The sequence below is a fragment of the Mesocricetus auratus genome, unplaced genomic scaffold (genome assembly GCF_017639785.1).
Source record: "Mesocricetus auratus isolate SY011 unplaced genomic scaffold, BCM_Maur_2.0 Super-Scaffold_100006, whole genome shotgun sequence".
In the NCBI taxonomy this organism is placed as follows: domain Eukaryota; kingdom Metazoa; phylum Chordata; class Mammalia; order Rodentia; family Cricetidae; genus Mesocricetus; species Mesocricetus auratus.
In genome coordinates, this window is record NW_024429190.1 from 4,732,390 (window position 1) to 4,759,931 (window position 27,542).

Consider the following 27,542-nt stretch of genomic DNA (forward strand, 5'->3'; position numbering starts at 1 on the left):
GCCAGCAGAGCTGACTAGCTGTGACTCCTGTATATCCATAGCTCATACTTCTAGTCTTAAGCCCTGTGCTCCTTACCTCCTGCTGTTTGAGAGACTACAGCAGCCTCCTACATGGGCAGAGCTTCTTTTATGCTTGTGTGGACTTCACTGCATGGGGCAGACAGAGTGTTTGTAGAATTTATTTGTTCTATCACGACACAAAAAACACGAAATGTGTACAAAAGGACACTCTATGCCTCCAGTGGAGATCACTTGTTCACAGCTAGACAGAAGAAACCTTTAACGTCACTATGTAGAGCCAGCGCAGCAGAGGTGACTTACTTCATTGTCTCACCGTCCTCTGCACACACCGCCAGCCAGGGCGCGGAGGGCTGCAGCTGCAGAGATCCGTGGGGATCTGACCTCAGCAATCACACATGCAACATTATAAATAGTGTATTAGAAAGGACTCAAGCAATATTGCATGTTACCATCTGGTCACTTATTCACAGTGAGTGCTGTAGCACCAGATCCCCATGTGCTTCTCGCTTTTTAATGCCTGTACATGTCAAGTCTAATTGTGGCTCACTTTAAAGTAAAATTTAAAAAAAATAGGAAAAAAACCCCCATGGATGTCAAATGTGGGAGATCTCGGTTTTAGAGTTTATCTGTTCTTATTGCTGGAAATGAAGAAGAGGAAATAGATGATATGTTATGACACTTCTACCTAAGTTTAGTTCATCTCAAGCTTTGGCAAGATGACGGCAGAAGTCACAATGCAGTCAAAAACAAACAAAAGGAGAAAAGAGCACAAAATACAACACAAGCATAAAACACCTCCCCATCTCCATAACGAGTGCCTCTGTTTTTCAGTGAAGACTCACGCTTTATTATGTAGTTGATTGGAAACTGGAAACAGAATGTGCTGGTATTTGAAGCAACTGGTGTTGGGACATGCTCTGGGTGATAGTGCAATGGTAACACAGTGATTGGTGCTCCTGATTCTTGTCAGGACACACACACTAAGGTATGAAGCACAGAAGGGACCTGGGACAGGAGGCTGGGGTAACAGGGAGGAGAGGGGATGAGAAATGGTGATTGCTAGCTGTCACTAACAGGCCAGCCTGCTCTTAGGAACCCTCCTGCCTCTGATAGCAACTTAAAAGACAACACAAGGGCATGGAATCTCAGCACACTTCATCACACAGCAATACTGAAGACACACATCATACAATAGAACAAACCACAGAACAAAAAGAGAGGTCATGCAAAACCCTACTTTACCAGATAAAGAAAAAACATCATCAACTTGTGATACAGAATATAGCCACCTTCAAACATAATTTAATTACTTGTGGACATAATATGAAACCTTATCTTAAATACAATAGTTTCAAAAATGCTGTTATAATATAAAACCACAACAAAAGGTGTGCAAATAGACATATCAGCTAAAAAAGGCAGTGAGAGGAAGGGGCAAAGCATTCTAGAAAACAGCTCCTGAAGCCACTATTTACAATCCTGCCTCAACCTCTGAATGCCAGTGGCAGGGGTAGGGGTGGGGATTGGAGTCATCTCCCTTGGACCAGCTGACCCTGTGGCTCTCACGGGTAAGGACAAGGGTGAGCAGGAGCTTGGGAGGTTGTCACCTGGAATATATGATTTGGGTAAGGCCAGCCTTTCTCCTTAACTGCATATTGAACAAAAGCTGTCACAGCTCTAGTTCCTCAGATTCTCCCTCTACTCAGTGTAAATCATTATAGTTGCAATTTTATTTTCACTTTCAAAATGCCACATTGTTCTGGAAGCAAAGAAATTGACACTTAAGAGTGACACCTTGGTGAACTTCATTCCTGCAACTGAACCCAGAGGCACTTGAGGAAGTGTAGTCTCAAGTGCGCAAATAGAATCCATCCACTTTCCAAAGAAGTAAGTGCAGCTTGAGGCTGCAGACTGGGGAAGTGCTTCTGATTTTTGGAAAGCTTTCCACACTTTCCACCAGCTTAAAATTTAGATCAGTGGTTTGTTTGCCCAAAGAACACCTGGGAGACAGTTTTGGAAATCAAGTAGGATGCTATTGGCATTTACTGGGCAGTGACCAGGGATACTGCTAGGTAAGCTACAATTCATAGGACAGTCCCCACCAGTGATGATGCCCTCCATGAGTCAGGAGGCCTGCAACTAAGAACCCCTGATTTAGTCTAAGAGATGCTATAGATAATTTCCCCTCCAGCTCTTTGGAATCACCCCAGAGAGTTTCTGTGAAGATCATGCTGTAAACATTGACAAGTATATGCCTTTTGTTTTATTGAGGTGGTGGAGGGTAATGACCCTAATACTGAATCTTAAGAGAGGAGCATCCTGATGGGATCTCCAGCTAACTGACTTGCCTTCAGAAGAGCATCCTTGTCTTGGTCTGGCTGGACCAGATCGCACCTCTACCACTCACCTACCTCTTTCCTGTGACATCTGGTGGACATTCCTCTCTGGGAACCTGCACTGGTCACTCTGTGACCCCAAACATTCCAACACGCTAATACCTCTACCTGATAAAGGATGCATGGTCCCTGTCCTGTCTATGTGAAAACACATGCTACTTGGTGTTTATACCGAAGAGCTTCAGAACATTTAAAAACAAGGATATTCTGTGTTTTAGCCACTGAGATGCTGGGCCCATATATTTGCTAAAAATGGTCATTCTGGAGGATAATTATCAGACTAAGATAGCCAGGCCATAGCTATAATCAAAATAGGGACTCAGTTGAAATGAAGGATGGGGTTGCGCTTTGGTGGGGTATGTTCCGATCCCAGGTACAACCAATCCAGGGAAGAATAGAAACCCAGACAACTGAGAGTGGGACTTGGAAGAAAGCTTTGGCTTCTGAGGAATTTTACAGTATGAGAAGTTTAAAGTAAGATCTCAATTTCACGATTGGCGTCTAAAATGCAGTGATGAGCTTTGGGACCATTAATGGCATGGGGTGACAAGAGAAGGGGGCTACCCAAAAGTGCCCCCAGGAGCACTGAGCTCATCTCATTGGGCAACAAGTGCCAGGAGGCTGGGTGAGGCAAATGAGGAGTCTCCAAGGCTGTCCAGTCCCCTTCCCTTCTTGCCCGGAGGAGTCAGTGCCCTAGCACGACTTGCTCAGACACCATGTTCCCATGCGGTGTATGACTTAACAGTGTCCTTCAAAGATCAACCTTCTGCCCTGGTCCCCACATAGGCTGTGTCCTTGCTCCTCCTCAGCTGCCTTATTTCTGGTCCTGTGGCTCACCTGTGGAGCTCCCTGAGATGGCCCCACCCCAGTGACTATTATGTTTTGGGGGGATTTGGAGAATCCATGCAGCATAAACCCTGCTTAGGACAAGGTTCACTTTGCTCTTTCTTGGATAATTGTTTCATTCAGTTCTCTGAAAATGCAGCTCCGCTTTGGGTGTGGGTGTGGGGGTCAGAAAGCCACTGGTCAGGGAAATCTCAGCTAGCAGACAACAAAACCGTGTAGACGCATGGATGTTCTGAATGCTCCCGATGCAATGCAATCCTGTCTCTAACATTAAAAACTTGTCTTCTAACGCAAATTATATCCCAAACAACCAACTTAAAGGAACAAACACTGCCTGCAAGTACACACTCAACATTGTCCGCCATGGGTCCGTCTGCCAGGGGGGAGGCGGAGGCAGCCACCTTTGTGTTTCTGTGGGGCCTGGCTGCATTTAGCTCAGGTGGTAGCGATGCTCCCCACGTGTGATATGGGATGAGAACTCGTACCTGTCCTGGCTGTGATAACCACACATGTTACACTCAAAAGGATCCCGGAAGCCATGGCAGCCCATGTGGATGGTGTACATGACGTGATCCAGGAAGAGCACGCGGCAGTGTTCGCACTTGTACACCTTCAGCTGCTCGCCACTCGTGCTGACCACGCGGAAGGCGTCCTGCGAGTTCTCTGAGGCCGCCCTCAGCACCTCATAGGCACGCTGCTCCTCCTTGAGGGCCAGCCCGTTGCGCACATGCGGGGTGATGTGATTGGTCAGGTAGATGAGGCCACTGCGCTGCTCCTCCGCGTTGCTCTCGGTGTCGGTGGAGTCTTGGCAGCTGTTGCTCGGGGAGGCCTCCCGCTCCGATGACACGGACTTGGCCTTGGACAGGAGCAGCAAGTTGTCCACGGCACTGGCACTGTCCTGCGCCGAGTGGTTGGCCCGTGGGGGGCCGTCGGCGGGAGGCTTGTGCAGCTGGTACATGGAGCTGATGACAGGCACCACCTCGGAACTGCCGGGGGGCGTCTGCACCAGCGGGCGCAGGGACTCGGCCCCCAGGTAGTTGATGGCATTGTTGATGGCCTGGTCCATCACATGGGATGTCATCATTTCATCCTTCTCATAGCTGGCACTGTCATAGGGCATGTCTGACAGGCACTTGTCTCCTGTGGGAGGTAGGCGACCATTAGTCAAGTCTGTACCAGGAACCAGGGTGGTACAGAAGGCAGGACACATTTGCCCAGGCACAGGAGGGGAAAAGGGCCCATCCTGCCTAGGTCCTAGGGTCTTAGTCGGCTAGGTACCTAGGCACGTCAAGAAGTCCTGTTTACCCATGTGTAGGGAAACTAAAGATTGTTCGTATCAGCTTAGAGAGCCATGTTTCACAGGGTTAAACCCCATCTTTCATTAAATAAGGTAAAATATTGAATTTAAATATTTTAAAAGTTTTCTAAATGTATACTATTTATTTTATTCTAAAACTATTTAGTTAAAATACACACCATGAATTAATTCATGTAATTAAGATACTATATTACATTTATTTCAATCTAGAAAAACATGTGCTCAGAACATGATTATATATTATAATAAATATTTCCTGTAAATATTTCAAATGTGGATGGACTCCAATGCATGATGAAAGTAGAATGAATGCATTAACATAATTGTATGCACCCTCTCTTTATAGTTAACAGTGGTGAATTATCTCAGCAGAAATCAGAAGCAGGAAAACAGAGAAAATCTATTTGAGTAGGCTGGAAGGTAGGCACCATTCACTTACTCTCTACAAACATGCCTAATACTAAAGATGAGTGAAACCGAGAATTCAGTGTCAACTTGTTGTGGAACAGAGTATTAGTTTAACTATGTAAAGATGTGTTGCATTTGTTGAACTATGTAAACGTGTGTTGTTCTTATTTATGCTGTGCTTGTTTATGTAAAGACGTGTTGCTGTTTTACCTTCTTGCCTAAGGCACATGATTGGTCTAATAGAACTCTGAATGACCAATAGTTAGGCACAGGAGGGATAGATGGGGCTGGCAGGCAGGGATAAAAGGGGAGACCGCTGGGGGCCAGCCAACCAGAAACAAAGGAATCAAAAGAGCAGGATGGACCGCGTGTAGATGAGGTAAACAAACTTGGGTTCATAGAAGTGGGCTAATTTAAGCTAGAAAAACTAGCTAGAAACAAGCCTAAGCTAAGGCTGAGCATTCACAATAATAAATTTCCATATCTTTATCTGGGAATGGTGGCCCAAAGAAAACCCCAACTACAAATGGTACCCAATGTGGGTCATGCATTTTCATGTAGGGAAGGCGGAAAAAAATTCCCAAACGTGGCTTCCTAGTAGCACAGTGCTCATAGCATACAGAGCAGTATACAGCAAGCATTTGGGCGACTGGCACATTAAGCAGAAACAACAAGCTAAGTAAAAATGCTGGCCATAGTGCAATCACCAGCTGCCTAGAGCTGGGGCGGTTAAATGCAGCTCCCAGTTAAACTCAGCTCTCTGCCAAGCCTGCGGGGCATAAAGCTTGAGCTCTCACAGATCCCAGTGGGGTGGAGCCTACACTAGGGCAAAGCTGTGCAGTGAGTCACACGGTCAAAGAACACTACAGGTGTACAGTAAAGCAGGCTCAGAGTGAAAACAAAAAAACCCTCTAAACAGGTTACAGTGTGTTTAAAAATGTTCATAGGTGCTTAAGAGTGAAAAGAAAATAAATGGGTATAGACAGTCATAGGAAAAAATAAATCATTTAAAAATAATAAAGTCTTTAAGGAGAGAGTAAAGTAATATAAAGGAAAAAAAGCCATGCAAAGATGGGAAATACACAGGGAGTCTGGATCTTGTATGGTGTTGTGCTGACTTTGAACCCTGATGAGCAACGACAGCTGATGAGAGACACTGGCTTGTAAAAGGGACTGCTGAATACTTTATGAGTTTCTTAACATTAGAATGGAATTCAGAAAATGTGTTGCATTGGGGGAGAGGTTATCCTTTTATGGATCCTTGAAAGTTAATAGAGATCAGGTTTGACCAGGGGAAACCTCCTGAAAAATTTGGCTATAGACATAAAGTAATAAACTAAGAAAAAATACAAGCCAGTGATCCCTCTGCATGGGAACAGTTCTGAGACTGGACAACAAATGTTACAACTAGTTTTCCCAGAACTTGACCACTGTCTCAATTTTCTCAGGGTACCCTGGGGATGCTGTTGCCTCCATACAACAGGAAGCAGTCTAGAGGACATGACATCCACATGCCCAAGAGGTGGGGTGCATGGTTTTTGGTCATTTGGTGGGGCTTAGATGTTTGTCATTGTTTAGGAGAGATAGAGGAATATAGGATAAAAAGACAACTTATAACCTCAATATTTTATAATGGTATAGATTTTGGTATGTTGATACAAATTTAAAGTTATTTTTGTTATACCGATGTATGCTTCTACTCTTGTTTGGAGTGTATGCTTTTAAAAATGTAATGTATAATTAATAAATGCAAGTTAGTAGTTAGCTATCTATAATAATCAAACTTGTAGTTACATTAGATATGTTTTCAAAGTTAAACAGATATATTTTAGGTAGGTGATCTTCAAATGCTTCAAACACCTACAGAATATGGCATTTAAGATGCTTAATAACATAGGGCTCTTCATGAAAGCGAGACATGCCGGCTCCTGGTAGCATCAATCTACTACATAAAAGGATGATGGGCATCCAAGAACCTCCATATGGAGCTAGCTCTCATTGTGGCAAAGCTAGCCATTTGGGGAAGAAGCTGTTTCCTGTCCAAACTAGACATGCAGGACACAAAGGAAACTTGACTTCAGAACTTTGCCAGAACAATATAGGGCAGTCCTTCAAAATTCTTGTTTCATAAAAAAGTCTGCCAGATATTCTAGGCCTGTAGACTAAAGATAGATGCCCCAATGTTGCAGAGAAATCTTGGGTGACTGTCCAGGCAGCCAAATGTCTCTGTTGTTTTTATATTTTTGGAATTTTCTTGCTCTGCACTTCCTGTTTACTCAGATAATACCATATCCTTCTGGGGTCTTGGATGGAGCTGAAGACTAGGTAGTTATAGTTACAGTTTTCCTTAGTTATGATAGAAAGTAAATTAGGTACAGAGCTTTGTACTCATCAAGATAGGATAGATAGTAGAGTGATTTCTCCAAATCTGCCAAATGCAAAGGAACTGGATATTGTAATTTTCTTTTTGGTTTTTCAAGACAGGGTTTCTTGTGACTTTGGAGGCTGTCCTGGAACTAGCTCTTGTAGACAAGGCTGGTCTCGAACTGACAGACATCCGCCTGCCTCTGTCTCCAGAGTGCTGGGATTAAAGATGTGCGCTACCACCGCCTGGCAGGATATTGTAAATTTAATTCTTACTTAATAACTGTTCCTGTTGTATATAGTTTTACTATGTTAAAGTTAAAACCTTTCCTTTTATTTAGACAAAAGGAGGACATGTTGTAGAGTATTTGTTTAACTAGGCAAAGATGTGTTACATTTGTTTGTGCTGCATTTGTTTAGCTATGCAAAGATGTGTTGCGTTTGTGTTAATTAAATAAAATTAACCTGGGCTCACAGGTCTGGGGTTAGCAACTAGTTAACAGGAAACAGCAGGGAGGAGTATAGCATGGGTTTTTTCATTGGGGTGGTATGGAAGGAGAGAGGCTTCCAGGGTCTCCAGCAAAGAGAGAAAGCTAGCCAGTTGCTATTCTAACTCTCCGAGCTCGCAGGTTTTCACCATAACCTTTGAATCTCCAGTTTTATTAGAATGATAGAGATTTAGTTAAAGCTACCTTTAATGGCAGCAGCAAAGCCATTGCCTGGGGGCAACAGAATTGCCCCCAGGCTATGGCCTGAGCAGTTGGGCTGTTTGTAGTTTAAAATATAGCTACTGTGATGATAAAACAGCAGTGAGTGGACCTGGGACTAAAGGACTTTTATGCTGTCCTGGTGGTGGTGACACACACCTTTAATCCCAGCACTCTGGAGGCAGAGGCAGGCAGATCTCTGTGAGTTTGAGGACAGCATGGTCTACAGAGTGAGTTCCAGGACAGCCAGAGCTTTACACAGAGAAATGCTGTCTTGAAACACACACACACATGCACACACCAAAAAAACCAGAAGGAAAGAAAGAAAAAAAAAAGAAAGGAAGGAAGGAAGGAAGGAAAGGAGGAAGGAATAAAGGAAGGAACTTATGCTCTTATCTGAGCATAAGCTTGTAGCTCTCACATAAGCTTTTGGACTACATGAATTCTGCTACAATGTGGACCTCCGATGTTCCCAAAGCCCATGTTTTTAGGTATTGTCCAACCTGTGGCTCATAAACCAGATGCATCCCAAGGTAACTATGAATGTGCATGAATCTATTTATAGATGACAATGTCTTATCACAATGCCGAAGAAGCTTGGTGACTACCCAGGGACAGCATCTGTGAAGGTCCTGGGTGGGGGAGAGGGAGCCTGGAGCCGTGGTAGGACAAGGCGAAGGTTCAGGGGCCAGAGGTCTAGGAGCAGAGGCAATGTCCAAGTGGAAGCCGGGCTCATACCCTGGAACCTTAGACTAAACTGAGTTTGTTTAGTTAAAAAAGGAAACTGGTGAAGGGTCTGAAGAAAGGGACCTACAGTCAGAGGACAGACAGAAAGACCTACAAAGGTGAGTGGTGGCTCACAGACAGGTTGTACCTGAAGGCAGCTGACGAGGGTGGTGACAGAAGATGACCCCAGTGTCTTTCACACTGACATTGAGTCGTCACCTCCCCAAACTCTTACAGCAGGACAAACTATTCCACAATTCATAAATCTACCCATAGTCCTTGAAAAAAAATCAGTGACCATTAATAGTAGCCCAGGATTGTAGACAACTTGGTCTACTTGTGGGACTCCTAGCAGTAGGAGTGGGGCCTATCCCCGATCTTTTGGCAGGCATTTGGGAACCTATCCTTCATACTGGGTTGTCTTACCAAGCTTTAATACGAAGGAGGAGTTTAGTCCTAACTCAACTTGATGTGCCTTTTCTGAACAGAAACAGAGGAGGAGAGAGTAGGGGCCAGGGCAGAGCAGAAGTAGGGGGAGGGAATAGGAGAAGAGGGAGATGAAAACTGCAGTCAGGATGTAGAATAAACAAATAAATTTAATTAATAAAAAAGTAGCCTGGGAATATATTCCCATGATTCAGTATCTTTCTTTGCATTGTGTTTCTTACTGTGTGTACACATGACTACCTGGTTGCATTGTGTTTCTTACTCTGTGTGTACACATGCATTGCTTTCATCTACTTGTGTCAGAAGCAACATACAGACTGATAACGGCACAGAGTGATCCTCAGAGTGTAGAAAACAAGCTTGTATATGTCCGGTTACATCTTCTCAGAGACTGGGCAGAACAAAATCCCTATGTAGTGGATGGTAGACACAATGGAGGAATTTTTCTCTCCATTCCAGGGGGAAGTAATTATGCAGCATCTCTAAGTTACATAGCGTTCCTAAAACCAAAGTTTTTTTTCCCTGTAAATTATTTTAGAATTGAGGTGCTAACCTATCTGTTATAGAAGGAACTCGTTCTTGCTGCACTAGCTCCTGGCTTGCTGCCAAAGCCTAGCGATGGAGAAGGGTGTGGGCCTGGCGCCTTGTTCTGCTAGCCCCTCAGAGCCTGTGTTCTCTCACCAAAGGTGGTGCTTTCCTGTTTCTCCCCAGAGTTGTGGCTCTGTGGTTTTCTAAGCAACCATTGAAGCCTGCTGTTTCAAGAACTTAGTTTCAACAACAAGTGGGTGTTACAAAGAAGGCAACATACATTCTAGATGAGCATGGAGTGACAAACTTACCCTTAGAATTCCTCTACCCATATGTGAAAAATGAAAGCTACAAAAGTCCCCGGTGCCTCAGTGAAATCTATCCTCCATCCACCCATCCATCCATCCTTTACTTATTTCTACTTTACATTGGTCTATCTATGACCAAGGAAAGAACAGGAAGTTCTTGAATGAGATGCAAGGCAAGCTCTGGGTAATGTCACTTCTAGAAACAGGTGGGGTCAACAACATTTTCAGCATTCCCCCTAGTCCTCACACTGACAGAGAAACAGTTGGGTTTTTCCCTTTCGGATCACACAGCTGTGAGCTCGCTGGCAGGAAGCACGGGCATCAGAGAGCGTACCCTTGGGCTGGCTCCCCGCACCGAAGCAAACGCCCTGAGCTGCATGCAGGGCAAGTGAAGCCTGAGGTGTTGAGAAGGAGGCACCATCTGCTGGGCTAGGGCTTTAACCAAATCTGAAAAATGCCTGAGCGAGCTCTCAAAGGGGAACATTTTAAAACAAAAGCCGCACTTTGCCTCACCTGAACTCCCCCAACACCATCCTTGGCATTCTTTCAGGATTTAAAAAAGTCATAGTTCTCATAGGAAAATGTCTCAGATACAATGGGAAGAACATTGAAATGTCAATCAAGCCCTATTAGACCAAGTAGAAAGAGCAGGATGAAAAGAAATGTCATGGTTACAGGGAAAATATTTTTTTGGCAAGAAAGGAAGTAAGACAAACCAGTGAGTCCATCCTAGGGGAAAAAGAAACCTAATTCCAGGAAGAGGGGGAAATTCAGCATAATTGCTTCATGACATGGAGTAAAAAATAATTTTTAAGTTTTAGCTGTTTTAATTTTTGGAATATGCAAGCAGTCAAACTTAGAAAATATTCAAAGGCAATACAAAAATAAAACCAAACAGAATAGAGGAAGAGTTCAGATCTCAGGAAACAAAATGAAATCCAATCCAATAAACACATGCATCAGAAATAGCAAACACTAGAGTAAAAATGGCTAGGAGCTGAATTTCTGACAATGCAGTGAAAATATGAAATAACAGCAAATAAACTTAAAATAACAAATTAGTAATGGACATGGGAGACAACTCATTCAACTATGGAAAGCCAGCACTTTTGAGTAGTGAGCACACTAGACAGAACAGCAGGTATTTATGCAAAGGAATGTTTCCAAAAGACAAGGGAGAAAAAGAAAAGAACCTCCAGCCTGTAAAACACTAGGGCGTTTCTTACTGAGGGCATTTGACTTTTGGGTTCAAGGAAGAAAACACTTTATATGGAGAAAAGTAAAATCATATTAAAAGAAAAGAAAGTCAGGCTGGACTTAGAATCCCAGCACCATCCAACAAGCAGTGCTGTAGGCAATGGGGTATGATCTACCAGTCTTTGAGAAGGAAGACTGGCCCATGGCCACATCCTCCTGAGAATGCCCCCCAGGTACCAAGGTGACAGGCGGATATCTTCAGACCCAAAGCAGTGTCGATGGGATGTCTACAAAAGGGTGCTTGAACGTAAAGTCTACTCAGTGAAGGAATTAATCAAAATAAACAGAAATGATACTAAGACTGGGTCTGACTCTTCAACCTGACCTGTTAAATACATAGTGGTGAATATCTAAATGATATAAGAGTAATGATTGCTGAATAGAATGTGAATATTCTAGAGATGTGCAATGCCAAAGCAAAAGAAATAAAAATGGTTCATAGGTCTTAACGTCTTTTAAAATAAATACTTTTCTTCTGGGAGCAATTCCTTTTAAAAAGTAGAATCCCCTCTGGGAGTGCATACTTATTTGAGGGTTGGGAACCCCTTAAAGTTTAAGACATATTTAATATGCCATGGTCACTTCAATGTGTTTTCTAGCAGTGCACAGGGAGAGGTTAAGCACATCCACCCCTAGGAAAAGCAGTTGGAATCTTTCTGAGGCGGCATCTTTGGAAACTTTACAAGACCAGTGCTCTAACCCCTGAGCTATGGAGCCAGACATCTTTGGAAACTTTAAAAGTCATTTACTTCACTTCTGTATACTGTAATCCACCTACGAGTAACCCTATCTGCTGAAACATATATGGCAGGGAGATATTTACAGTGATGTTTGGTAGTGGTAATGTCTGGATGTTGAATTTGATGCACTGAAAAACATCAAATATTTCTATCAAAATTCTTATTAGCTATCTGTCATTTTAGTAACAATAATATACTACCCTGATGTGGAGAGCACCCTTTGATGGCTGCCTCTTTGTACTTTAGAGATGGAGAACTGCAAACTGATGTGGAGAGCACCCTTTGAGGGCTGCCTCTTTGTACGTTATAGATGGAGAACTGTGAGGCAGTAGGAAGCCATCGCATAGCAGCCAGAGGGAGGCCGGCACGTGAGGGCAGGAAGGGGCACTGGTTAGGGCATGAACTGCCAATCCCCCCTGGGGAGCACCAGCAGACACAGCTGCTGGGGCTCTCCTAGTACACTGCACTTCTGCTACCCTGGTCCTTGTGTTCCCACAAGGCCACTTCCTCCTGTGCTCAGCCTTTCCCCTGCAGAGGGAGGGCTTTCTCATCTCAGCCCTGCCTCGCTAGTTTTGTTGACCCCTCTCACCCTGCAGCGTGTGAGTCAAGACGATGCTCATTCACACAGGACAGCATGGTAAAATTTCAGATGCTCCATTTGCCTTGAGGTCTCCCACAGCCTCAGGGCACTGCGCATGGCCATTGCTAAAGCAGGGGACATTCTTCAGGTTCCTAATCAAAAAGAGGAAGTCACACCCTGCCTCCTGAGGTCAGTAGCTCTTCACAACCCTTGACCACACTGGCTGCTTCATCTCTGCCAGCCTCCCTGGGCAGCCCATCAAACTCTCTCCACGATTCGGGTTCTCAGTGCACTCGCAGGGGGAAACAGGGACCTGCACCTGGTACCGTCTAAAGTCTCAGCCATCCTGCAGATAACTCCTTGCCCAAGATTCCCTCCTTCTCTGATCGGGAAATGAAGTTCCCTTCCTCCTCTCAGTTCAGAAGCTCACATTTACACAGACAAGCCCATGAATAATATTTCCAACAAGTAGTTTCTGTTTTGTCTTCTAATGGTCTTTCTTCCCTTTCTTCCCATGAGAAACGATAGATAAAACTGGAGCCCTATTTGTATTTGTAAGAGGAATAGCCCGACCTATGTCTTTCTGGTTCGATGTAGGTGCCCTGGTGGGAAGGGGTGTGTGTGTGTGTGTGTGTGTGTGAGTGTGTGTCTGTGTCTGTGTGTGTGAGTGTCTGTGTATGTGTGTCTGTGTGTGAGTGTGTGTTTGTGTGTGTGAGTGTGTGTGTGTCTGTGTATGTGTGTCTCTGTGTGTGTGAGTGTGTGTGTGAGAGACCATTTTTTAAGGTCCATCCTCTGCCTAGCATAGTTTCCATGGGATATCCTTATCAGGGTAGCATTCTTGAAAATAATTACATCAAACCTTGAACTCTCATTTTCCAGACTTGATTTCATCTTTTCTTCAAATGGCACACTAAGCAAGGAAACCCACGATTTCCTTCACCAACCCCACCCTGACCTCCATCCCTTCTTGGCCGAAGCATCCTCCTCCATTGCCCCTTCTTAAGTTAATCTGGGCCCATGCTGTATCTACAATCAGAGTTGCTGCTCCCACTGAGAACATACCCCTGCTTCCATTATTCTGAATGAGACTACGTTGCTCACGTTGACACCTAAAGGCCATCAGTGTTACAGTCAGAGCTTCCTGGGGCAACTTCTCCCATTGGGAACATAGCTGCCCCTCCATCATATCCCACTGGTCCTGTTCCGAACGCGCTTACAGCAGCACAGCCATGTCTCCTCACCTGCCTAGACCCCATTACTCCTTCAGTGCTGACGTCTTGCCCCTTTCTTAAGTCCGTCTCAGCTTCAGCTTCATGAACACTTTTTTTTTCTTTCCTGGACATAGATTTCCTGTTTTGACCAAGATAATAGCTGACCTCCACACTGGGGGCTTCTAGAAGTTTTCATGTCTGTAGGGGCATTTTATGCTCACAATTAGCCTATGAGAATAAAGAATGGAACCCAGGCTTGGGAAGGTCGATTTATCACCCCAAGGTCACAAAGTTAATAAGTGTCTTTGTTCTGACGTCAGGCCTGTCTCTGAGGCTAGTGATTTCCATTAAGGTACCTGCTTCAACTCCTTCCCTGTCTCTGCAGTGTCTGCCCTTGCTGGCAGGCATGAAGCCCTTGTCTATAACTGACAGCAGGCAGCAGCGGCTCAACAAGCAAGGGCTCACTCTGTATTATCCCTTACAGTACCAAGGACGGGTCAGTGGCCATGATAGTAATTCTAGCTGCAACAAGCCATCACTGGAACTTCTGAGGGGCCATTTTCTGTCAGTTCCTATCAGCCCCCTCTGTCCTCTGATGGGAGTGTTTTTTTGTTTTTTTGTTTTTTTTTTTTTGAGACAGGATTTCTCTATTGTTTTGGAGGCTGTCCTGGAACTCACTCTGTAGACCAGGAATGCCTCAAACTCACAGAGATCCACCTGCCTCTGCCTCCTGAGTGCTGGAATTAAAGGCGTGCGCCACCGATGCCCGGCCTGATGGAAGTGTTACACAGGCTTCCTGGGAAAATGTGAATTGAAGCTCTGAGAGGATTGACCTAATTGTCATCAGAGTGGTCACAGAAACCTCACACCCAGGGCTCCAGATGCTATGAAATCCTATCTAACTCCTGGTGAAAGGGTTGTCAATTTGAAAAAAAAAATTAGAAAAAACTTCAATATTTAAGAACTATTAATCTTATCACTTTCTTTTCAAAAAGTGAGATTTTTCTTTTCCTTTACTTTCAAATAATTTTCATTTGAGTCTAGAACACCCACATAGTTGTATGTTAAGAGACAGCAAATATTTAACTCTTACCAAGAAATTTCTGAGGCATAGAGCTCTTACGTTTGGCGACGTTGCTTGCCAGTCTGTCCAGAACAAGGGACCTCTCTGCTCCTATCTTGCACAGGTCTTCTGCCATCTCACTGTGGTTAGTTTCTTCCTTAATGACTAAAGCCAAAGACAGTTAGAGAGGCTAGTTTAGACATGCTTGCATTTCAAGAGGCTGCTGCATCCAGTGTCAACCTCACATTCATCAAGTGTCACCAAGAGCCTCGTTCTCATCTGCCAGCCCCCAGCAGAACCAGCGACTAGCCACCTGCTAACACCCCTTCCTAACGCTCTTACTCCATCTGCCCAGCCTCACGACAAGCTGCGCATCCACCATCCAAGGCTGGACCACAGAGAATTAACTGTCACTTTGGAGAGTCCTGTCTCAAGGTTACCTTAACCAACTCTAGCGACAACCATGCGAACCAAACAACATCAGGTCCAGAAATGACCAAAGGGTCTGAAGCCACAGCTTTATAGGTGACAGTCCTCAACCACACAGCAAATTCCTAACCACCATGCAGCAGCACAGGCTGGGAAGCCTAGCAGTCACGAAGGGAAATGCTGAAATACGGGCTACTCCAGTCCATCTCCTTTTCTTTCCCTTTTTCTTTTTAAAGATTTATTTATTTATTTATTATTTATACAGTGTTCTGCCTACATGTATGCCAGGAGAAGGCACCAGATCTCATTATAGATGGTTGTGAGCCACCATGTCGTGGCTGGGAATTGAACTCTGCACCTCTGCACCCATCAGCCAGGGTTCTTAACCTCTGAGCCATCTCTCCAGCCCCCATCTCCTTTTCTTTTACCAGCTCTCCCTATCCATAAGTAAAGACCCAAGCCTGTCTCCTGCATGATCTCATCTAGCTGACTTCTAGTTTGCATGGCAGGGATTTCTGAAATATAATTCCTTCATTCCCCTGAAGCACACCCTACTGTTTAAGGGCCTGAAAACGTACAGTGATCAGCTTCCACTTTTTTTGTTTGTTTTGAGACAGGGTTTTTCTCTGTGTAGCTTTGAAGACCAGGCTAGCCTCAACATCACAGAGATCCGACTGCCTCTGCCTCCCAAGTGCTGGCAAAGGCGTGCGCCACCAACTCCCGGCTTAGCTTCTGCTTTTTAATCAGCTCCTCCAACACTGTTTCTGTCTTGTGTGTTTTCCTTCTCAGGCAGATTATGTTGATTTACCAGAGGTTTATCCAGTTCTATGCTGGCTTATCTCCATGTTCCTTGAGCCCTGGCTACTTCTTCATGCAACTCTTGTCTTGCCAATATTCTCATTTATTTTTTTCAGATAGAGTTTTGTAATAAATGACTATGAAATGTCAAAAATCTGCACAGAAATTTTGTGTGAAAAACATGAGAGGGTGGGTGTTCATAGATGGACCAACCTTGTTTCCCTCTTTGATCTTCTACATTTCTTCCTTGCCCAGGATGACATGATAGCTTTCTGCCCCTTACTCTACTCTGCATGCCAACAGGACCCCTATGTATTATTTATCTTCACTGCTGAATGTTACTTTAAACCCTGTGTTTCCAGTTGACTACTACTGCTGCATGTTCTTTTAACAGTCGGTTATAAGTGTGTCTTGTTAAATAGCTCAACATCCAGCCCACACTCTGATTATCTGGAGGAAATAAGGAAGTCATAAAGCCTAATTCTGGAAGTCATCCCTACGTATACTCTATCAAGCTAATATGCTCATTCACATGGCTTTCCTTCTCTGTGAACTAGGCTCAGCCACCGGCCCAGGTGAGACCACAACACACCTCTGAGCCCAACCCTTTTTCTCTGTCTTCTGTACATGTGGGGCCCAGGAGAAAGTTCTTTTTTCCCCATGAAGACATTAGCAAAGTGTAACAAGTGACCCCAGCCAGAGAAAGAAACTTTTTCCTTGCATCTCTTGAGCCAGGCAGTTTTTACGTAATGGGCTCAATGTCAACATCACTAGGTTTGGGGAGTTGATGTGGTGACCCAAGGGGCATGGAGGGAAAGGAGAGGGAGATGAACATGATGTACAGGCTTACTGGCAAGACTTACACCAAAGTTCATTTCTAGAGCCTACCAATGCCAAGTTTCTTAGCCCAGCACTCACTGTGTGTCTACAAGCTAGGTGTTGGAGGGGTGAAATAAACATGGCCTTGGCAGCTCTAGTTTGCAACTGAGTGGCCCTCAAAGGCCCACATCTTGGTGTCCCAGAGCTCTAGGGTGATCCAAGTAGGAGGTGCTGGAACCCTTGAGGGTGCAGTCTTGGGGGCGGTCCTTATGTCAGTGGGATATGACTGCCTAGCCCCCCCCCTTCTCCCTGGCTTGTGAGGAGTTCCTCTGCCTCCAGCAGGGGATTTCCCATGCTTGCTTCCAGCATAGCATGCCCAAAGCAATGTAGACTACCAACCATGGGCTGAAATCTTCAAAATTCCAGGGAGAACTGTCTTCCTTTTGTAACTGGTTGTCTCAGCCACCCACCCACTACAGTGATGGGAAGCTGGGCGCCCCTGGCGTGGGGGTCTACGACAGTCGTGTGGATCTCAGTGTGGATGAGGCAGAGGCAGGAAGAACCCAGTGTGCCTGCCTCTGTGGCTGTGCTGTCTGACTGCTGCTTCCTGCCAGAGCCACATCTCACTTCTTGAGAAAGAACTGGAGCATGAAGCCACCACTGCAGTGTTCCGAACCACCTGGCCAGCAGCCAGGACACACGAGAAGTTCAGGGTGAAACTGATTCTCACAACAAGGTGGAGTGTAGTATACATCTGAGCATTCTTCCCACAGCCTCAGTACCGACGACTGCCGAATCTTCCAACAAGCTATGCCCTCGTCTTCCCAGGTGAGGATACTCAAAGCCCAGACTAAGCCCCGCCCAACACTTCTCCTTTGATGACCTTAATGAAGTCTTATAAAAAGACTCACATCTTAAAAAAAAAAAAGACATATTTATTTTATTTATATGAGCACTCTATCTGCATGTATACCTTTATGCCAGAAGAGGGCATCAGATCCCACTGTAGATTGATGTGAGCCACCATGGGGTTGTCAGGAATTGAACTCAGGACCTTTGGAAGAGCAGCCAGTGCTCTTAATCACTGAGCCATCTCTCCACTCTCCATCCCAAGACTCCCATCTTATTTGGACTTTTAAATACAAAGAAGCAATCACTACATTACTCTAGCTTGTTTTTATTTGTGTGTGTATGTGTGTGTGGTGCTGGAGATAAAATCCAGGGTTTCCTGCATACCACGCAAGCTTTTTATTGCTTATCTAATGTTCCAGCCAATTCCTCTTGGTTTAAAAATCGCCTCCCCCCCAAAAAAAAAACAAAACCAAAAATACTCCACAACACAGAACCTTACTAGGGTCACTACTGGTCAGGGAGGTCTTAAGACAGGCTACACCTGGTCACTTGAGAACCTGGAAAGTAGAGGAGCACGTGGGCCGTCCCTGGTGTAGCTGCGGTACTACTGGACAAAAAGTTCCCCTCGGACAGCATGGCCAGAAACATGCCACGGAGCCCCCTCCTGACCCAGGTACTCAGCATGGAGCCTCAGCGCTTACCTGGGTACATCGTGCCTGGAAGGCCCATGCTTTCCAAGTAGTTGTGGCATCGCTCTTTATGTTCCTCTAAAGAGCTTCGCTGTTTATAGCTTCGGCCACAATATCCACATTTGTGAGGCTTACCAACTGCAGAAAACACAATTGAGTTTAAGACTCCAATTAAATATTGGCCTTCTGGGTAACTGGAATGCATGCAATACAGTTATAACAAAAAAAGTAAAAAACAAAAATGTACTCTCTGAGAGCTATGACTATTATGGACTGGGTCAAAATGAATGGATTTTAAAAATGTTAATGCCTAGGTGACTCATTGATTGCACCAAGAATTCATGACTCTTGTTTTATCTTAACCTATCACACTGTCTACAAAACTCCTTTCTAAACCACTGGGGTGTGTCCTTTAATGGGAAAAAAGTAAAACCATCACAGTGCCACAGTGTGGATACAAACATGGGGAGACTAGACAGCACCTTCAGGGGGGCCTCCTGCCTGCTCTGACCCCTCACTGGAGAACATCTAACGCGGTCATAAAGTTGAGGAGGCCAAGTGACATCACTCGGCATCTCTAAGAAACCACGGCAGTAAAAGGCTTTAATGAAATGAATATTTTCAATATAATACAAATGTACTTTACACTTGTAGTAACATTCCATCTTGCTTAAGAATATACAATATGAATACAAAATGAAAAGTGATATGGATACCTGGACTGCATTTTCATAAACATGGGGAACATACGATGTGTCTTGCATAGGAGAGCCTCTGTTTATCCCCATGGACACTAGGACGATGGGACTTCCAGATCAGCCCTGTCCACTGGCACTCACTGAAATGCTCCACGTGTTCTTTGCATGGCTCCTCAGCGAGCACTCACCGTGTTGTTCAATATGGCAGCCGCCAGCTTCATGGAACTATTGGACATCCCAAGTTTAGCCAGTGCCACAGAGGACTCACATTTCAACTTACATGCCACACATGGCTAGTGGCTTCTATTTGGTGCAATATTGTTCTATATTAGTTCAGCCTTCCCTGGTGCTTTTGAGTGGTGTTTTAGGAGAAGATGAGCAAGGGGCCCACATTAGACCCATGTTTAAAGACTTCAGTAAAAGCAGTGCTTAGAGAAAATATTCTCCAATCACTTCATGAGGGATATTACTTAGCTCTCTTCCCTAGTGACCAGATGCTCTGAAGACATTCTCACGGAAACTAAAGCTTCATCTATGAATTCAAAATAGACTTTTGCTTTATTTTAGGTGTACAGGTGTTTTGCCTGCATGTAAGTCTGTGCACCACTTGCATGGCTGGTGCCTGCCTTCGACGGCCATAAAAGGGGGTTAGGTCCCCTGGAACTGGGGTCACAGATGACTATGAATTGCCAGGTTGGTGTTGGAACTCAAACCTGGTTCCTCAGGAAGAGCATCCAGTGCTCCTAACTGCGGAGCCATCTCTTCCACCCTGACAGAGTTTGTGTCTAGAGGTAGTGATGCACCCCAAACACTAGGAAACAGAGATGAAGGGTGGAGTGAATTTTGCCTGAAATTACACATTTATATTCTATTGCCATGGAAATTAATACAAACACCTATACTATGTCCCTTCCTGAAGACTTTATAACTTCAATGATTTAGTGAATCAAATTGCCCCCTGTGTAAATGGTATGGTGTCTGGGTTTTCCTCAGTGTATGGTTGACTTTAAAGCTAGAACACAAGAACCAAACTGTCTCTAATGAAGCTTGGAGTTTCCAAAGAAGTACTAACCCCAATATCAGCATACATTCCTTTACTATACTAAAGTCCAGAACCTCAGACTACCACCAGATGCTAGGGAAAGCTCTATGGATGATCCCACCTTTACTGGAATATGGGCCTGGCTATTCTCACAGGAAGAAAACGTGCTACCTTTTGCTAGCCTTTGCAGACAAAGGCTGAAGTCTTGTAATTCCAGTAAAATCACTTTGAAGAAGCAAACACAGTGTTTGTTTTTTCCCAGAGCTGTGTGCATCAAGGGCATTTTTCAGACGACAGAGTCATCAACATCCCAGGTCTATGATGGATGTCTTTATTAGCTCATTGGTGATCTTGCGACAGAAATAACCTGTCAGGAGTCCACCACCTGTTTTATGTAACTACTCAAGTCATTAGCCACACTGAGAGGAGGGTTCCATCATTGCCTCAAATGCAATGAGCAAGCATCCATTTCACAAGATCTCATCTTGCAATCTTACAGTTAAGGGATGGATATGCAGGAAAGATTTATAGTGCAAACCAGGAATTAAAGGGTGAAAATGCTGTGGTTGGTGTCAGCCTAAAAGCAGGTCTTTGAATTTTCTGCTGGCTTGGGAAGCTGTGCTAGCTGCCAACCCTAGTGCATGGTGCCTGTCAATGGTGCTTAGGTGACTTGGCACAAATGGCATATGAGCAGCTGCTTTCTCTTTGTCACCTGCTAGCATGCATGAACTGTATGATTCTACACACAGGTCCGCACGCCACTCCCTCCCTGGCACCACCCTCACTCGGTGAAGGGCACACACTCACCACTAATGCATGTGGACAGTGCTACCCCCACCTCAGAGAGCCTCCAGTTCTTCTTATTCCTTGCAGAAAACCCGGCCCAGATCTGAGCTGGTGTCCAACCTAGGATAGCAAAGTGTTTGTCCCCTGCCTTGCCTTCTGAGAGAGCAGTTCCTCAATGGAGGGCAGCACCTTTCTCAACAGTGTCAAGAGACTCACCATAATCACATCTTTCTGCTCTAAGCTTTTGGGAGTCTCCTGAATGTTCCATGTCAGTCAGGGAGGAGAGCAGACCAGAGGGGAGGTGATGCTTGGCCTTAGCTCCTTCTCTTCTTGTCAGCTGTCTTGTGAATGCCCATCTGGAGGGGACCACTGACTAGAAAAACCAGCTCTGGGCAATACCTGCTAAAATGTGCCCCAGAGTAATATTCCACCCTGACCTGTTTAGAGCTCCCTGAAAGCAAACTCAGTTTGGGCCGAACACATCATCTAGCCCTTCTGCTGTGGGAATCTCTCCCTCCTGATCCTCCTACCGGGACAGACTGTCTTTTCTTTCTGCTCCAAAGGGACCCTCAGAGCTCTACCATGCCATACACGCACAGGATGCTGTGGATGGCCTTAGGCAATTCGGGCAAAGAGATGGGTACCTTGCGCCATGAAAGCATCTTTCCTGTTTGGGAAGAGGTTAGCAGTGGGAAGAAGGTGGCCTGAGGCCCTCCATCCTGACAGCCACCGTGTCAAGGGTGCAGCTGCTGCTCAGAGAAGCCACCGAGCAATGACAGAGCGATGGCTTGCTAAGACAGGTCACTCTTTGAGGGCAGGCCCAAGGCCCATCAGCCTACTGCTCCTAACACCAGTGTAGCCCATGACACCATACAACAGGGCAGAGTGGGGGCAACCTGTGTACCTTACATCATGTTGACCATATTTCAGGCAAACAAAATCCCTTTCTCTCAGACCTGGAGGCCTGTGAGGCTGCTGGGTAGCAGAAGATGAGATCTAATTAAAGATGAGTCTGTGTGACAGGTTGAGAACTTTTGGACAACTGTCCAGCATTCATGTAGATTGTGTGCTGAGATTTCCGGGTATCTGGGACATTTTGACAGGGAAATGTTGCTGTCTGTAGTTTTCTGACAGCTCCAGACTGCCAGCCCCGTCAAAGCCTCCGCTGGTTTCTGGCATGGTTGCTACTCTCTGGCTGGGACAGTGTGCCCTGGGCTGGTGTACTCTGACCCAACCTGTGTCCTCTCTGCAAGGAAAATTACGTCTATTACTGCTATTCAATATATTCTACACAAGCCAGCGATACGTGTGGCGTAACAATGAGCCTGAAGAGATGTGTTTGGAAAGGTAAGAGCAGTGCACTTAGAAAAATCCCACTTACCCGAGATGGGGAGAGGGAGAAGGCTCTTCTGAAACACACCGAGGGGGGGGGGCTTCCTTTTGTGTTCATCCCCCCCACCCATTTCCCCTGGTTCAGCAGGGAAAGCAGGCCACCATGTAGGAGGCCCACACCCCGAGAGGGCGGAGGACTGGGTAGACTGGGAGGGCAGTACTGGGAACATGGAGCACACGATCTAGGGCCCCTTTACTGGGATGGCCAAGGCCGGGCATCCCTGCCACGCCCGGGAGACCTACCGGAGTGCGTCCTCAGGTGGCCGGTGAGGGCGTCCCTGCGGCGGCAGGCATAGTTGCAGAGGTGGCACTTGAACGGCTTCTCGCCCGAGTGCAGCTTGATGTGGCGCAGCAGGTTGCCCTTCTGGGTGAAGGAGGCCCCGCACTGGTTGCACTGGAAAGGCCGCTCACCTGGGCGAGAAGGGAAGAGGGTGGCCTGGTGAGAACAGAGCCAGGGCCGCTCGGGGACCGCCGGGCCGCAGGAAAGTTGCTTCCCATGGGCTTGGTGATTTCCACCGCTGCAGGTTTGATAGAACGCGAGGCTTTTAGACTAGACCTGCCAGCTACTTAACGCTTCACTGGCTGGGTCAATTTGATCTGAAAATCTAATTTTTTCCCCCTAAATCAGAATGGCACATCACAATGCAAATTCAAACTCATTTAAATAAAGTGACTGCAACATTTTGTGATGAAGAGTCACTCTTCCTGATCAGCAGTTTTGGAATAAACCAATATCCAATTTTGCGTGTTGTGGCATTTGGTGGGGTTTTTAATGTGGCTTTTTTCAAAGGGTCTTTAAAATATGCCACTGAAGCAGCAAAATAAAAAGGAAACTCATTAAAAATGCATTTCAGGATCACAAGTTCATTTCAGCGTTACATTCTTATATTTAAATGAAAGGCACTTCATTATAACAGTTATAATAACTTCTTTTCATTTACATTTTCCCTGTATTTTCCCTTTCAATTTCTTCTCCATTACCTGTCTGTCCCTAAGCAGGCAAATCAGGAGAGAGACAGCCAGAGAAAGTGTGAGGGCGAGAGGGAGAGATTGGAAAAAGATTGAATAAAAGGAGAAGTTACGGCCTGTCCTCCGGAGGGAATCCCTGGCTTGGGCACAGTGAGTGGCCTTGAGACCTCCTGCCTAGCCTTTCTTCCAACTTGGAGGTCCTTCATGTTCGTTTTCATGTCCACACTGGACAAGTTGTACCTCAGGTACAGATTTCACTATCATTGAAGGAGTCTTCCAAGACGGCTCCTTGGTTTGTGACTGAGATGGCCTAGCGACCCTGCAGTGCCAAGAGCTGCAGCTTGCGCCCTGGGTCTGGAGACATCAGGAATGACTACTTGTGACTACAGAGTGTGACTGTCCTGCTGGGCTGTCACAGGTCTTAGCCCTAACCCAGCCTGTTTAACTCTCAAGATGATGTTCTGTCATGAGTCTCATAAAAGCTTCTTTAAAAGACCACCATGTATGAAAGTATATGTCCCGAGGCACATTTCCCTTAAGAATAAACAACTTGTTAAAAATACTTAATATTTCCCCAACTGGGGAACTCAGGTGGTGCTGTTAAAACCCAGGCCAGGTTAGACGTTAAAGCCTCTACTGACTCTTGAGTCTCCTAATTACCGCTCAAGTCTTTTTCAGTGGACAGTGCAGACACAAAAGTTAAAACTAATTTACAAAGACATTTAATGAACTGTAGGCCAATCAATGGTCTTGATACTGATCTGCCTTTCCCAAGATTCCTGTCTGGATTAGACTCAGCTTATCGTAAAGATGCCGTTTACAGTCAAGGAGACTGGAGAGTGGTAACAAGTAGCTCATTAACTATGGCCAAGTCTGTGAGTCCCAGGTGCACACTCAGCTGACACTCTGTCCACAAAGTGTTCAACTCCAATTGGATGAATGGAAAAAAGAAAAGTGGCAATGTATGGAGAAGACCCTGCTGAGGAGCTGGAACACGCCTGATGCTGGAGCTGTTACTCAGAGGGCAGGCCCTCAGTCGGAGAGGGAACGCCCGTGTTCCAAAAGTGTTCAGGAGACACATTGTCCTTCTACAGGAAGGGAAGGTGGGCATTCTGAGGGGACTGCTTGCCTGGTGTCTTAATCCCTGCCCCAAAGCAAGGTAAGGCAGGCTTACTCAAATCCACTGCTGACCAATCACTTGTGTGGGTAGGAATGTCCAGCCCATGGTGGGGAGTCTTGAAGACCACATTCCCCAAATGGGCCACACAGTGTTCCACTCAATGGAGGGTTACACATAAGGGGATGTGTCCAAAGAGCTGGATCGTAAGACACAGCCCATGTCCCTCTCTGTTGCCAGTGACCACGGACTGTTTCCTGAAGGATAACAGCTTGATACTGTACCTAACTTCAAGTTCCTCTAAGCCTGTATCCGCTTACATTTAACTGGGATGAGGAATTAGATATTGAAAACTCTAAATTTAAGTTTCATCCCAGGCACTCCACACTTTCCATGAAGAGGTGTTCTGCACAATGTCTGAGACCTTTTGGATAATGCACTTGGGTAAAAGTGTCTTCCTCTTCTTTTGTTTTTGAGCTGGTAGAACTTGTGAGGGCAGGTCTGTGAGGGCCAGTCTGCAGCCACCATGCCACGGCAGCACCTGTTAGGCCGGGGGCCACAGCAAGTCCACACTTTCGTTCCTTCCAGTGTTCGGTCTATACTATTCAGAATGACAAAGTCATGGGTGATGGCCACCGCCTGCAGTCTGTCCTGCCACCTCAGGAAGTCTCACACTCACGCTGAGATGCTGGTGGGGACATCGAGGTTGTGACACTTAACCAACTAGGAAGCTAACTGAACACCCGAGGGGAAGTGACACACTGGTGCCCACAAAACATTTAGGAAATGGCGGCAGTGGGACTTCACTTTGTGAGAGGAGCAGATACGCCCCTGGGATATCTGCCTACCGGGGAAGGGCCGGGGAAGCCTTGATGACTGGATCACGGGCGGTGGGGAGAGGCTCTCCTGCACATCCTAGCTTATTCACTGGGGCATCACATCCTACGTAACCCAGAGGCCACACTGACTTTGCCCATTGTCTGTCCCTCCACAGCATGTCCCCAGAGACTTGTGCTCCAGGGTCCACAACCAGTGTTGCTGGGGACTTCTTAGGAATGCCTGCTCTCCAGACTCACCTGGGGTCTGAATTAGAACCTGCATTTTCTCAAGACTCCAAGTGACCCACAGCTTCTCTCACGCTGAGGAAGTATTCTAACTACCTGCTGTCAGTGTAGGCGTGGAGAACACAGGTGTTTGCTGACACCTTCCACCTGGCCGTCATAAGACCTATCCATTATGTCTAGTTACTGAAACCTACTTGGCTAACCAGGGCTTTTACCTCTACCCGTGGCTTTGTGTATTCTCAATACATGAAGACATACTGTGGAGTCAGCCAGGAGCAAACTCTGACAGAGAGTCTCTTCCTGTTTTTAAAGCGAAAGACTAGGCAGGACTGATAGAGTGGGTGGTGCCCACCTCTTTCTGGAAGTTACTGTTCCATAACTGAAGAGCTTGGCAAAGTCCCTAGTCCCTATTTGCTGGGGGAAAGTATGTAGCAAGTACCAGGTACCCTCCTGGGCTGTGCCTGGTAGGTTTATTCATTACACATAATTATTTTGGGAGTCATATTTTAGCAGTTTAGTATACCAGAACTCGGGTCTCTTATCAAATATCTACCTGAGGGAATTTTCACTGCGTAGTCAGGCCTTCGATGAATTAGCGGGAAAGTGATTCACCTGAGGTCCCTCCTCTTCAGGAATGCGTTACTACAGGCCTTAGACTGGCTGAGGGCCCGTCACAGCAGTTTACTGCCATGTTAATGTCTACCTTAACACAGAAGGCGAGAGCAAGATTCCCCTCACCTTTGCTTTTCTTAGGGCTGGATGTTCCAGGTCTGTTTCAATGGGTAATCTGGACTAAGGGATCCCTTCAGAAAAGCCAAGTTTGCCTAATTTTAAAGCCAAACTTTTGTTGAAGATGAACAACTACCTAAAAAGTCATCCCATATATCATTTCCACATATACATGGACTATATCATTTTGGAAATTGTTCCTAGTCATATATAAAATCACAGTCTTGGGAATGCCTACATTCCTGATGACAGTGTCTCTGCCCCATGCACGTTCTAGTGCTTGCTCGCTTTTGGATAACACACACTTGTTGGGCCTCACGTAAGAAAAGGCCAAGGCTGCCATTTCCAAGCCATCTCCCTCGCGTTTCTGAAACGTCGTGTAAAACCCGCTCTCATTCGTTTACGTTTGGCTTTCTCCTCCCTCCTGCATACTGCAATAGCAGATGTCAGCCTCCCACGCCCCAAAGAAGCCAGGACATCTAAGTTTCACACATAGGCTTTCTGTGGCTATGCGAGTTGGTGACCCCACGAGGTTATAGCTAGAGGAAGAGCAATGTTTCTCTTTAGTTCTAAAGAAACCTTATGCCATGCAAAAACAAAGGCCATTAATGTTTTACACGAAGCCTGTTTAGTGCCCTTAGTTATGGTGGTATGACAGTGACGGAGGACAAGTAGCTGGCTGTTCCTAAACAGAGAGAGGTGGGACGGGTTAGCGCAGGCAACTGAAGCTGGGCAGGTTTCTTACACTGCCAGCGGCAGGGGTGGGCACAGCTCTTGAGCCCTGGATAGTCCGCGTTTGCTCACCTTCGAACAGACTATTGTCTTCTCCCCAGGCCTCCTGCAAGCCTTCCACTACAAGAGAAGTTTGGCAGACAGTTCCTGGCGGCTCTGGGATGAAAACTGGTGGCAATAAAGGAGCTGACCAGGGACTCAGATTGCAGGGTGAGCCATCTCAAGCCAACCAGCACCCTTTCTGAAAAACGTTTTGCGGCTAGGCCACCACTCACTAACGCCTCTGAACAGAGAGCCCTGAGTGTCAAGAAGATCAAGATGAGTATTTTGTCTAAGTTCCCCAGTGGCAAGTTGGTGAAGTCAGTTGTGCTGCAGCTCTAGCTTTTGAGCTCATCTGGTGAAGGATGGACACTTGCGTTATACACGAAAGTCAACATTGTGGCTGAGATGTTTCAGTGAGGAAGCTGGTACACATTATGCTGGTAAGCTGCTCTTTTGTTTATAGG

At 45.8% G+C, this 27,542-nt stretch overlaps 1 protein-coding gene across 18 annotated transcripts in view; it reads right to left on the reverse strand.

Annotated features, from left to right (window-relative positions):
- Positions 1-1,242: 1,242 nt before the first annotated feature.
- Positions 1,243-27,542, reverse strand: part of Ikzf1 (IKAROS family zinc finger 1) — an 88,706-nt gene continuing 62,406 nt past the window's right edge. For 8 of the 18 annotated variants that reach the window (XM_021234624.2, XM_021234631.2, XM_021234622.2 and 5 more), the window contains 4 exons: positions 22,669-22,836; positions 18,520-18,645; positions 14,951-15,085; positions 1,243-4,403 (listed from right to left, as the gene is read on the reverse strand). In XM_021234624.2, coding sequence (XP_021090283.1) covers positions 3,694-4,403; positions 14,951-15,085; positions 18,520-18,645; positions 22,669-22,836 — 1,139 coding nt within the window. In that variant the 3' untranslated portion in view covers positions 1,243-3,693. The remainder of the gene's footprint in view (positions 4,404-14,950; positions 15,086-18,519; positions 18,646-22,668; positions 22,837-27,542) is intronic. The other 10 variants (XM_040746658.1, XM_040746656.1, XM_040746654.1 and 7 more) reach the window with 5 other exon arrangements.